This window comes from Miniopterus natalensis, chromosome 15 (assembly GCF_054644295.1).
Source record: "Miniopterus natalensis isolate mMinNat1 chromosome 15, mMinNat1.hap1, whole genome shotgun sequence".
NCBI lineage: Eukaryota > Metazoa > Chordata > Mammalia > Chiroptera > Miniopteridae > Miniopterus > Miniopterus natalensis.
In genome coordinates, this window is record NC_142095.1 from 8,713,998 (window position 1) to 8,727,103 (window position 13,106).

General features: G+C 46.6%; 1 protein-coding gene across 1 annotated transcript in view; it reads right to left on the bottom strand.

The window, feature by feature from the left end:
- Positions 1 to 13,106, bottom strand: part of ITGA9 (integrin subunit alpha 9) — a 227,934-nt gene that overhangs the window by 17,680 nt on the left and 197,148 nt on the right. Inside the window, exons 24-25 of the mRNA XM_087824862.1 lie at positions 4,692 to 4,817; positions 2,720 to 2,839 (exon numbers count right to left, since the gene is read on the bottom strand). Coding sequence (XP_087680988.1) covers positions 2,720 to 2,839; positions 4,692 to 4,817 — 246 coding nt within the window. The remainder of the gene's footprint in view (positions 1 to 2,719; positions 2,840 to 4,691; positions 4,818 to 13,106) is intronic.

Consider the following 13,106-nt stretch of genomic DNA (forward strand, 5'->3'; position numbering starts at 1 on the left):
TGGGAAGCAGTTCCGAGGGGGCCCTCTGCTCACCTCTGACAAAGAAACCACAAATATACATATATATATTGTTAATCTTCACCCGAGGATTTTTTTTCTCATTGCTTTTTAGAGAGTGGAAGGAAAGGAGGGAGGGAGAGAGAGGAGAGAGAAGAGAGAGAGGGGGAGAGAGAGAGAGACACTGATGTGAGAGAGACACATCAATTGGATGCCTCCTGCATGCACCCCTACTGGGGCTGGGGATCAAACCTGCAACCCAAGTACGTGCTCTTGACCAGAAGTCAACCCGTGACCCTTCGGTGCATAGGCCAACACTCTAACCACCGAGCAACACCAGCCAGGGCAATAAAGCACATTTTAAATGCCCCGGGAAGCTTGTCACTCAAAGGTAATAGTCCAGTTAGCTCACATTAAGCAGGAAATAATTTTGTATGCAAATAACCTTTTCACCAATTTTAATAGTTTTATAAATTGTGGGTTTATGTGTCAGGATATACTATATTTTCAATCTGGGATCATCATCATCATCATCATCATCTCAGGGATTGATCATGACAATAATAATAACTGTAATAAGGACGCTAACTGTCCAAGTTAAAGCTGAGCAGACGAGGGACCCGCCTCAGCCCAGGCCTTGGTGGCCCCAGAACACTTTCAAAGAAATCTAAACCCTCTGATAATTTTTTAAAAAGCAGATCCTACATTTCAAATGCAAACTTAAGGTCAAAACAATAAAACCTCAAATTCCCTTGTCTGGGGCCAGACCTTGAGGTCAAAGGAAAATAAACAGGCTGGAGGCGAAGGGGAACCACAAGGCTGGCGCCGCGCCGCGTCCTGAGGGAGCTGGAGGCTCCTGGAGCCATCTCCCGCACGGCTCCCGAGGGAGGGGACCGACGTGACACTGCAAGCTCCAGCAGCAGCTGGGGCCCCAGCTGGCCTCCAGGTCAGCCTCGCTCTAGGCCTGGAGTTTCTGCTGAAAGGCCCTTTCAGGGGGAATGACTCTGCAACACCGCATGACACCCCATGGCTTTCTGCTCTCTCGGGGCGCAGACTGCACCGCATGGCCCGTGGGGGCAGCAGTCAGTGGGACATGCTGCTTGGCCAAGGGTCTCCACGGATCACTGAGAGGCAGCTGCGGAAGGTCAGGCCACAGAGCTGTGTGCAAGGAAGGCTGGAGGCCCGGCACGTAAGGTAAACCCAACAACAGACGTAGGAGCAGCGGCCACCTGGGTTCAGGGTGAAGGAGAGTCAGGGTGGCTTCCCGCCATCGGTGCCAACGTCAGGGCTCGGTTGACAGTGGGGAATAAAACTGTCACCAGGGCCATTTCTCAAGCACACGACAGGCTGGGTAAGTCTACACAATCACAGTCCGTCGCCTGCCCTGGGGACCCAGGCCAGGGAGACACTTGCTGTGATGCAGGACTTCTAGACTCCCTCTGGAACCACAGAAGGGCCTGTGGTGCTCTAACTCGTCCGGGTCCTCTCACAACACTGTCCTTTTTCAGGGGACAGGAACATCAGGGAAGCTCTGCTATGTGAGCCCGACATGCCCCAAACCTGTTTCCCTCCCCAGGAAACCAGAGCCAGCAGAACTGTGCAGGGCTCTCCATGGGTGTGTGTGGGCTGCCCTGGATCCATGTGGAAAGTGGGGAAAACACCCCGTATTCCCTGTTGCCCGTGATTGCTCAGGGCGGTGTGTGACTGCCATGCTTAATTTAAAAAATAGCACTGGAATGACTTTCCTAAGGATATTCATACTCACACACTGACAGGTTTATACGGACTGACACGCTTAGTTCTGCCAAAGGAAAATAAATAGAATCTCTGTGGCTAACATGCATATTTAGTTTTATCTCTGGGTGTGATTATTTTTAAAGCATCTTGTTGGATGTGGCCTTTCGTACTCAGCAGCTCTTCTGTCAAAATAAATCATAGAGAATTTGTGTGACTTTCTAAGGGCCACTGATTCACTGACTGAGGTATTTTTTTATGAACTACTTTGGATAAACTCATAATAGCAAAGTGACTTTGAGGTTCCAAAGTTGGACTTCTCTGAAACAAGGTGGCATCTAAACAAGGGTCACAGACTACAACCCACGGGTCAAACCTGGCCCTTTGCCTGTTTTGGTAAGAGTCTGATTGGAACACAGCCATGCCCCTTAGTTTGAGGACTGCCTATGACTGCTTAAACAACACAATTGCAGAGTTGAGCAGTGGCCAAAGACTGTAGGGCCCCACGAGTCTCAAATATTTACTACTGGTCCTTTACCGCAAAGGTTTGCCAACCCCTTGTCTAAAATGTGGTCCCCAGACCAGCGGTATTGGCATCACCTGGGAACTTCCCAGAACTACAGCATCTCAGACTCCAGCCCCAGGAATCTGCGTTTTAACAAGGTCTCCAGGTGACTCTGACGCAAGCTAAAGCCAGTGAAAAATGTGCGAGCCCAGCAGCTAGTTAAAATGAAGGTGCTGATTCAGCAGGTCTGGGGTGGAGCCCAAGATTCTGCATTTCTAACAAGCTCCCAGGTGAGGCTGATGTTGCTGATCCTTGGACCACGCTTTGAATAGCGAGGGTCTTGTATTTTTCCCTGGCATCCTCTGGCAAGAATTCCCAATGGTACTGGCCAAGAAAGTTGTAAAAGGGGCAGGCAGAGTTTCAGAAGAAACCCATTCAAATGCTTTTAAATGAACCTCCAGGGTGCAGCTGCCCAGGACTTACCTTCTTTAATATTTCTGTGTTCAGCAGCATGTAAATGTCTATAGTACGACTTTCTTCTTTAGCAAGTGCACTCAGGTTACAGTGCATTGTTAGGCAAGGAATTCCTGGTTTTTCACAGTCCTGAGAAGAAAAAGCGGAGAACTGACACACGGTAATACAAGCAAAGACAGATGCACAGCGGTGGATGGAGCAGAAGGCTCCATGTGCCTCAGTCCCGGCGACTAGGACAACTCCAGGCTGAGGAACTGCCCAGGAAGATGTCATCTTTCCTTCTTGCCACCAGAGGGCAATGGAGGGATTTCCCACCCAGGGGCACCAGAACATGTCTTCAAGTCAAGCAACTGGGAGAAAGCAGCTCACTGGTCATCCCACCCAAAAGTCGGATTTTGCAAGGAGAAAGAACTGTTTTTAAAAAGAAACACATTTACATACTCTGAAAGCGTTTTCCTTATGAGTTCTGAACACAGGATGTACTTCCTGCATTATGTAATTTCTGCCTGTGCAGCGGCAAATATAGGGTGTCCCCCCAAAATGTATACGCACTTTGAATAATTACAAAAGCAGTATTTATTAAAGTACATTTCATTTTCAAAATTGAGCTATCAGCTGTTAAAGTGCCCATTTTTTAGGTAGGGCAGATGAGAGGGCAAAGGAGTCATATGACTCAAGAAAACACAGGAGTAAAGAAAAACACATGCTGGACATGAACATATGTGAATTACCAGTACAAACCTATATCAAAATTTAAGTTACAAAAGAGTAATTTTCTTTTGTACTGCAGGATCCAAAATGTACACACATCCCTTCACGATGCTTCACGTGGTGGGTAAAATTTTCAGCCAGGTAAAGAGTTGTATCTGTCCAACAGTTAGATATCACTACGCCTAACAATTCCAAGGGCTTTTAGTTGCATCATCAGCACTAGATAAGTAAAAGAGCCCACCACTCCAAGTGGCAAAGAGCCCCACATCTTCTACAGGAATAAAAATGCTACGAGACACGCCTACGTTGGAAAAAGAAGCTAAAGAGGCGGAACCAAAGATACGGGGAAAGGAGGCTTTGGCAAAGCGTATGATTCTACCTTAAAAATGTGCACTTAAGGAAAAAACTGGGATATTACTTACATACAGCAAACGAATTGAATCTGAAGGGCCCACCTTGACAGATTTTTACATATGCTTATACCCAGATCAAGATGTAGAACACGGACAGTTCCTAGGCGGGTTCTTTCACGCCCCATCCTATTGATATTCCTCCCAAAGTAACCCCTCTCCTGACCTCCATGGCCACTGGTAGCTTTGCTATTGCTGCGCATCCTATCAGTGAAATAGTACAATATGTGTCCTTTAGTCTCTCGCTCTGCCACCCAAACATTACGTCTAGGAGATTCGTTCATGTCACTGTGGGCAGCAGTTTTCTGTGGCTCTGTGATATTCCAGCGGATGGGGACACCACAGTGTCTACTCACGCTCCTGTTGATGGATATTTGGACTGTTCCCAGCTTTTGGCTATAATAAGATGAGTGTGATTCTTGTCCACCTCTTTCGGGGGACACAAGGACTCATTTCTCTTGGGGATATACTTGTGAGTGGAATTGCTGGGTCGCAGAGTACAAATATCTTCAGTTTTAATAGATACTGCCCAGCAGTTTTCCATAGTGGTTGTACAAGAAGCATCCCTCTTGATTAGACTCCTACTGGTTGGGGAAATGTTTTACTGCTCTGTGCTTGGTGGGATGCAAAGACTTTCCCTTTGCCATTCAATGGAACTTGAAATGTCAATTGAACACTGTGATTGAAACCTCAGGCTGAAAAACAGGAGCTGACCACAGTCCTTGTGACTTTCGAAGACAACTGATTCAAACCAGATTGGGGGAATAATAAATGCCAAATAGAAAACTGGCCTCTCATCTCAGACTTGCCTTCTTAGTAAGGACCACCCATGCTGACCCAGCCAGAAAGCAAATTCTTACCAGGACTTTCCTTCCAGACTTTGTGAAAAAAGCAAATATAGTGTGGAAGATATTTTCTTGTTCTTGAGGGATGATGCAGGGAGTGGGGTTTTTCTGGAAAGAACAGTTTCCCTTCTCTTGGCCCACCTAAAAATGAAAAGAAATCTGTCAGAGGGGTCTAACCAAGAACGGATCACGAGCATAGAATCTTACTGCAGAGGCAGTGAGAGTCAAGCCCAAGGTCAACGTTCCCCCTTGTCCGTTCTCCAGCGGACAACAATGTTGGAAGAGCTGCGAGGCGGAACCAGTAGCATCAACATGGCCCAACAGGAGAGAATGTAGATCCCCTGTCCTTAAATAACCGAGATGAGATGGCACACAACATGCAAGTGAGGTGTGTCTAGGAAACAGGACGAACATGGATCTACACTTCATGGTTTCCGAGGCACACTTACAAGCATCTTTACAGCTCCCTGAGATAAGCATTCGTGCTCTTGGTCCGGAGGAGGGAGATGAGACTCAGGGTAAGTCACTTGCCAACAATCACTGAGTCCAGCCGGTTTTGAGCCCAGGTCTTCTGAGACCAAACCTTTATGCATGGTCCACTGGGTTCCATGGAACCCCTAGAGTGTTTTAAAATGCTTTCAAGCCTCGCAGCCACCACACTGAGTCAGACAGGAGCTTAAATGCCCAGTGAGCTCTTGGTGAGTTACCCGATTTTGCTTCTGACAGTGGCAGCAAACGTGCTGAGTGGCAGCAACATTAAAAAAAAAAAGAAACCAAAAACAACGGTGTACAGTCTCCCGTGTTGATTTCTTTAAGGACATTATTTTTAATGCCTAAATCGAGGAATTGGAAAAACAAGGTCTTCATTATATATTATCACATCACCCTGGTTGAAGCTGGAGACTCAGACGTGGCTTAAGGTCAAGTTGCAAGATTAATACTTAGTCATTCATAATTTAGGATTGTGTTTAGAACTCCATCTCTAACCAGAACATCTGTTTAAACTCGCCCACCTTTAATGCCCTTGAGTAGGATATAATGTATAGTTTGAATTTATTGAAGAATTTTTCAATTTCTCATTCATGGCAGGCTTAATTTAAAATTTTTACATAAAGAAACTTCCAACTTAAGCTAACAATGTTAATCTTTTTAATAATGAACTATAAAACAAGATCTCCAAGTTTGCCAAATTAATCTCTTTTTATCTTCAGTCTGAACATATATGCCAGGGTTTCCTACATAGTGTAGGGGCCTAAATTAGATGAAGATATAGTTCCTCAAACTGAGTATCAGAAGAGTGTTGCCCTTACAGACCTCTCACAGTTTACAACTTATTATTCCTTTTAAGTATCTCATAATTCGGTATTCTCTCAACTACTTTATTTGAACCACAAAATCTGGGAAGACATACCAGCCTGAAATGGTCTCAATCAGTTGGTTTTGGATGCTTTCTGAGGTTACTGGAGGGAACAGATGGGAAGGAAGCAATGAGATTGAATACATATTTGGGGATTACTCCTGGGATGCCATTGTTGTAAGTTGTGATAAATATTTTAAAATAAAGCTCATTTCAGAAAGCAAAACCTAAGCTGCTTATGTAGTGAGGATCGTCGAGTAATTACTTATCAGACAAGTGAGAAATACAGTTACTGCAGTTATACAAATGGGTGTGTGTTTCTTTCAATAACATTTCAGCATCAAACATGGATTCAAAATGTTCTGTGTTCCAAATAAATTGATAAACTGAAGATGATAGGCTCTGGAAATCTGTTGACTAAACAATGTCTGAGTAATATACATTGATCTTGAAAGATGGACGTGTGCATAAAATCCTTTTGTGAAATGTGTAACTAGGAAGAGTAATATAAATTAATGTATTATTCTTATATAATTGTAAGTACAGTAGGCCCTCTTTATCCATGGGGGATATGTTCCAAGATCCCCAGAGGATGCCTGAAGCAGCAGATAGTACTGAACCCTATATAAACTACTACGCTTTTCCCTGTATGTACATACATTTTCACTGAAAGGAATCACTTTACGGCTTCTCTTTGGCATGTCCGAATTGCCAGCATCACTACTCTTGAGCTCTGGGGCCATTATTAAATAAGGGCGACTTGGACACAAACACTGGATACCAGGACAGTCGATCTGATAACCAAAGACAGCTACTAGTGACCTACAGGCAGGTGACATCTACAGCATGGATTTGATGGACAAAGGGACGATTCATGTCCCGGGTGGAATGGAGCTGGACAGCTCAAGATTTCATCATGCTATTCAGAAGAGTGTCTAATTTAAAACTGATGAGTTGCTTATTTCTGAAATTTTCCATTTATTATTTTCGGACCATGGTTGACATTGGGTAACTGAAACTGTGGAAAGCAAAACCACAGATAAGGGGGGACTACTGTATGCAACTACCTGATTAGGTTAAATATTATTAAGTAGATATTACTTAATTCATTATTATAACTTTTTAAATATATATATATATCTTTACTGATTTCAGAGAGAGGAAGGAAGAGGGAGAGAGAGAGAGAGAGAGAGAGAAATATCAATGATGACAGTCACTGATTGGCTGCCTCCTGTACGCCCGACTGGGGATCGAACCCGCAACTGGGGCATGTGCCCTGACCGGGAATCGAACCTTCATCTCCTGGATCCTAGGTCGAAGCTCAACCGCTGAGCCATGCCCGGCCAGGCTATTATAACTTTTTATTGGTATAAAATTTACATTCACTAAAGTGCTTAGATCTTTTTGTTTTTCAATCCTCACCTGAGGACATGCGGCGAAAGAGAGAAAAACACTAATGAGTTCACCTCATTAGGGGAGTGGGGGGTTGGGTTATGTGGGGGTTGCTCTCCATTGAGGCATAGAGAACATATTACAGATGGGAAACACTTCGCTTGCTCATTGAGCATTTGAGAATCTGAACGTGTGCTCATGTTCCTAATTTAATCACTTTTCACTCTGAGGCACTGGGTCTCTACTTCCCCGCTTGCCTTCTGGAGGGGACGTCTGCTGAAAGGCCACTGGAAAATGGTCCTCAGCCCTGTGGCACACACTCCTCTGCGGAGATGGTCAGACCCCGCCACCCAAACACATTAGAAAAACAGGCCCCCTGAGTCCTGCAGGATGCATCGTCCTAATTAACGTCAGGGAGGAGGCAGGGCTCCTCCTGGCTCTGCGGATGGGCACTCTGGGTCCCCAGGCCAGGAGAGAAAGTGTGGGAGCAGACCTGACCTAGGCCAGTTCACTCCCAAGCTTCGGGTGAGGCCTGGAGTCATCACCCCCACAAGACCTGAGCACAGAGGGCAGGGAGCCGGGGACGGCGGGGCCAGGGGGCGAGAAACCGCCGAAGCCGCCCCCGAACGGCGGGCAGAGACCTGGCTCAGGACTTCTTTTTCCTTTCCGGCCCCGGGAGTGTCCAGGGCGGCCCGCGCACCGGGTGATGACGATGACATGATGCGATCGATGTGACATTTGATCGGCCCCAGTGGAATCTGGAGAAGGGAAGTGGAGACTGAGTTCGCAGCGAATGAAAATCTCAGCCAGTTGCGCTCCCAGCTGCGGTTCGGTGGGAATCACTTCAAGCAAGAAAGCGGCGTTTCTCCTGGGCGGTGGGGGCGGCCCTCCCCCGAGGGAGGCCGAAGGCTGCCCCGTGCGGTGCGGTGCGGTGCGGTGCGGCGGCTGCCTGCGGCCAGCCGGTTCTGCCGCAGGCGCTTCCTCGGCTACCACTGAGCAACAGTCCCGGCTGGGGTCATCCAAGACAAGCATGTTCCCACTGTGTTAGGTACCCATGTATGAGACGCCAGTAACACCCGGCACTTGTGCAGCCCTACTGTGTGCCAGGCTCTGAGTGTTTTGCACAAATAAACGCATCCAGTCCTCACTCCCACCAGGTGAGTGCTATTACTACCCCACTGAGACGCAAGGGGGGCGTGGATGCCTGCCAGAGGCCCCCCAATGGCAGGTGGCAGAGCCAGGTTGGAATGCAGGCGTCTAGCTCCAGAGATCTGCTTGTGACCACCTTTCTGCCTCTCAGATATGGAGGATGAGGGTGGCATGGGGCTGAGGCGACAGTCAGGGAGGGGTGGGGGTGGAGGGAAGCCACCCCTCCCTGTTTTGACCTTGGTCAAAAGGAAGGAACCAGTAGCCTAGAAGCCTGGGAATCTCAGAGTCCTCACTGTGACCCAGTTCTGCTGCAGTGGCAAAAAAAAAAAAGACTCTTGCGTAGACCATGGGAGATAAAAGTGCCTGCTGGCCAAGAGGCCAGGCCACCCCATGCTGTCCTGGGCTGGAAGGGGAACAGAGCATCCTGGAATGTTGTTTCTGGAAGGCAGCTCTGAGGTCCCGTGGTCCCGTGGCCTCGGGTGTCAGATAAAGAACCAGAGACCCCAAATTCCGTGACTAGTCCTAGGTCATGTGATTGGCTGTGGGCATAAGTGGCACCAGTGAAGGAATCCTGTGGCACAGATGGCCTTGATGACCACTTGATGGTCCTGGGCCTCAGCCTGAGCTCTGCCTCCTAACAGCTGTGCCAATTCAGATCTCCAGGGCCTCAGTTTCCTCGTGTGCAAAATGATGATGGTGGCCTATGCAGTCACTAAGGTAGGCCTCCTTGCCAATCCCACACTTTGAGGACTATCTGGGCATTGTTTTATTTTATTTTTTAAAATTTACCTTTATTGATCTGTGAATTTTTTAAACAAGATTTTTAGAGAAAGAGGAAGGGAGAGGAAGAGAGAAACACATGCATCTGAGAGCAAAACATCGACTGGCTGCCTCCTGCATGCCCTCTACCAGGGATCCAGCCCAAAACCGGGGCATGTGCCCTGACCAGGACCAGGAAGCAAACCAGCAACCTTTTGGTGCACTATCTGTGCATTTTAATTAGAACATGGGGTCACCTAATGTCACATTAAACAGATAAGCAATTGCTGACCACTCCACCTCCCTCAACACACAACTTGGTTCTAACCACCCTCTCTGCTCAAAATCAAGGGGTAGTAATGTTTTCTTTCTGTACCGCAGACAAGCTAAGCGTCACAGTGCTAATGTCCAGAAGCTTCGTTTCCTTGTCTGGCCAAGGACTCTGTGGCCATTGCCCCCTACATCTCTCTGCCCACTCACTTCTCATCTATTTTCCAGACTATGTGAGTCCAAATGCTTCCCATGACATGGCTGCTTATCTTCCGCGACCCCTGGGGGCTGGAAGAGGTCCATGTCTACTGGAATGTGAATAAAGGGACTTCACAAACACACAAAAAAGGACAAGAGGATGTGGGACACTGTCACGGCTGAATTAGGAGAAGGCAGCTATTGAGGGTTTTCTGTTGGCATTTGGTCCCCCCCCCCTTTCCTTGTCACAATCCCAAAGAAAACATTGTACAAGTTGAAACCGAGAGATAATAGTGACTTGGGAAACTGTTGGGAGCCCAAAGAGAATGGGGACATCACTTGGTGGCAGGGTCCAGGCCAGCCTTGGTCAGGGGAGCCTTTATGGTCAGGAGCGTCCAAGGGCCCAGGTGTGTCTAAGGATGAAGATCACACTCTAGGTGGCCTGGCAAAACCTCGTTTCATGAAATAATGGGTTCGAAGTATGAATTAGGGCTGATTCCATGGGTGTGACACCAAAAAAGAGAACCTACACCTTGTTTTGAATGTTATCATTTGCAGGAACATCTAGAGCTTTTACTAAAGACTCTCCAGGCTATGGTGATCTGATAAAAGGGTTAGAGGAAACAGGTATTTCCACCAAGAGTTGTTTGCTGACCTAAAGTGAGAGAGAAGACACAGGTCTCCCCCAGAGTCCTAGAACAGAGCAGCCCTAGCACAGTGTCTGTCCCTGGGTCTGAAGACTGGAGGGACATAAAGGTCCTCCAATCTGTTTTTTAAGTCTCATGTCCCAAGCACATCACCTGGGAAACCAATTCTCATTGCTTAAGGCCCCATCTCCCATCTCTACACTAAGTTCAAATACAAATGGAAATAATACTAGCTAACATTAGGTGCTATTCTAAGTGCTGTGGCATACATGGAATCCTTAACACACCCATGTGCAGGGGGTGCTGCTATCAGTACGGTGACCATATAATTTATTGTCCAAGCTGGGACATTTTTGAGAGTGAAGTGGGGAGTAACCAGACAGAACAGTATGAGAGAGACATATCAGCGATGTGCTAGGCAATCTGCGCCATCTAGTCTCCTTAATTTTCACCCCCAATTTAAAGATAAGAACACTAAGGCCCAGAGAAGTTAAGTGGCCTGTCTTGTACCTGTAAGCTTTGACTCCGGGTATAAGCCTCATCCCCAAAATCCCCACCCGGATGCCACTGCCCTGTTCTACCTTCCCTGTACCCCAGCTGCACAGTTTCTGTCCCACCCACACCTTGATCATGGGCTGGTTTTTGGTTTTTTTGAATCCTCACTCAAGAATACGTTTATTGATTTTGGAGAGAGAGAAAGGAAGAGAGCGAAAAACATCAACGTGAGAGAGAAACATCAATAGGTTGCCTCCCGCCTGGCAGGCGTGGCTCAGTGGTTGAGCATCGACCTAGGATCCAGGAGATCGCGGTTCAATTCCCGGTCAGGGCACATGCCCGGGTTGCGGGCTCCATCCCCAGTTGGGGGCGTGTAGGAAGCAGCCGATCAATGACTGTCTCATCACTGATATTTCTCTCTCTCCCTCTCCCTTCCTCTCTGAAATCAATGAAGATATATATAGTTTTTAAAAAGGTTGCCTCCCATATGGGCCATGACCAATGATCAAACCCACAACATAGGTATGTGCCCTGATCGGGAATCAAACCCATGACCTTTTGGTGTATGGGACTTTTCTCCAACCAACTGAGCCACCCATCCAGGGCCTGGACCGTCATCTTATTGTTTATCTTTTCACAGACTTCAAAGCAGGGCTCCTGTTGTGATTATAAATCTTGTCTACAAATGTCTCCTACCAGCAAGCCAGCCCCTGTCATGATCTGCATTCCAGACTGGAAGGTGGCACTTCAGGTGGATCTTGGAGGGTAAGGGAACTTTTAGAGAGTGAAGAGAAGAGGGGAAAGGTAATTCCAGGCAGAGAGGAACAGCATATGCAAAAACATGGAGGTACAAACAGTAGACTTGAGTCTAGAGCCTAGGAGTTCAACATGGCTCAAGCATTGGATGAACATTGGGTGGTAGTGGCCAGAAATAAGGTAGGAGAGGTGGGCCTGGATATGGAGAAGGGCCTTGTAGGCAAATCTTCAGAGGGGCCAGTTACCTAGACGGTGATCAGCGCAAGTCAAATATAGAAACCACTTTTTACCTGGGGCATGTGGTCTAATTGGTATATTTTTAACAAACTAAGGCATAGATGACCTCTTTCTACCAGCATTGGCCCATTCCTTGACTGTCCTCTGGCTGCTTGGGTTCTGGGGATGGAAAAGGTCACCAAAGTGTCTCTGACTTGATGTACAGAGTGTACTGCCTTGAACGCAGTACAGAGCCAATAAAAGGGAAATGGAAGATTAAATCAGCAGAGGAACCCACTCAATGACAACAGTGCTTCCCATGAGCCAGGCTTGGAATCTTCACCAGTGCGGGTCTCGGGTGAAGTTTGATCTAGAAACTGTTTGTTGAATTGACTTGGATTAAAGGGGGCATAGGTTTGTTTTTGAATAACACCTGTTTCGTGTTATCTGACATTTATCTGTTAATCACTGACTTTATGTTCTCTGTTACATCCTTGGGCCACTTTTCCATATCACGTTACAGCAATCGCAGCTGATGGCAACTGGGTAAACATGACCCATCCCCTGACTTACCACCTGTTCCTCTGAATTCACATGCCCCTTGGCTTCGAAAACTCAGAGAATGTTTTGAATGCCTCCTTTGCTAATTTAATTACCCACAGTCTACTCTTGGAACCAAGGTATCAGAAGAAACAAGTTCCCTTTCTGCCACAGGAGGCTGACCGTTTACCATAGTGGCTTTGGTGATATTAATTTTAGGACTCCAAAGTTTGAAGTAAAAATAGTATTCATATCAACCGATTAATGAGGCCAACCTAAGATGTTTACTACTAGAGGGATAATTAAGAACTACATATTTTCCGTTCAAAATGTAAACTGTGATATACAGTGTTACAGAGCCCTTTATACTGTACCTATGTTCATTCACATTGCTGTGATTCACTATTGTTTTTTCATATTCATCAAAGAGCAGGAGAAGATGACAATATTTTAATCATAAATCCTAAGATAGATATTTTCATGTTACCACCATTCATTTCAAGTCTTTACAATGACCAACAGTGACCTAGAAGGGATGGATCCATTCATTTACCCTGGTTTTTCAGTATCAATATCCCCTTATTTAATATAACAACACAGAGACAGTGATAACAATCTTGGGTAGCTCCTCATAATAAATATGCCTTGTTT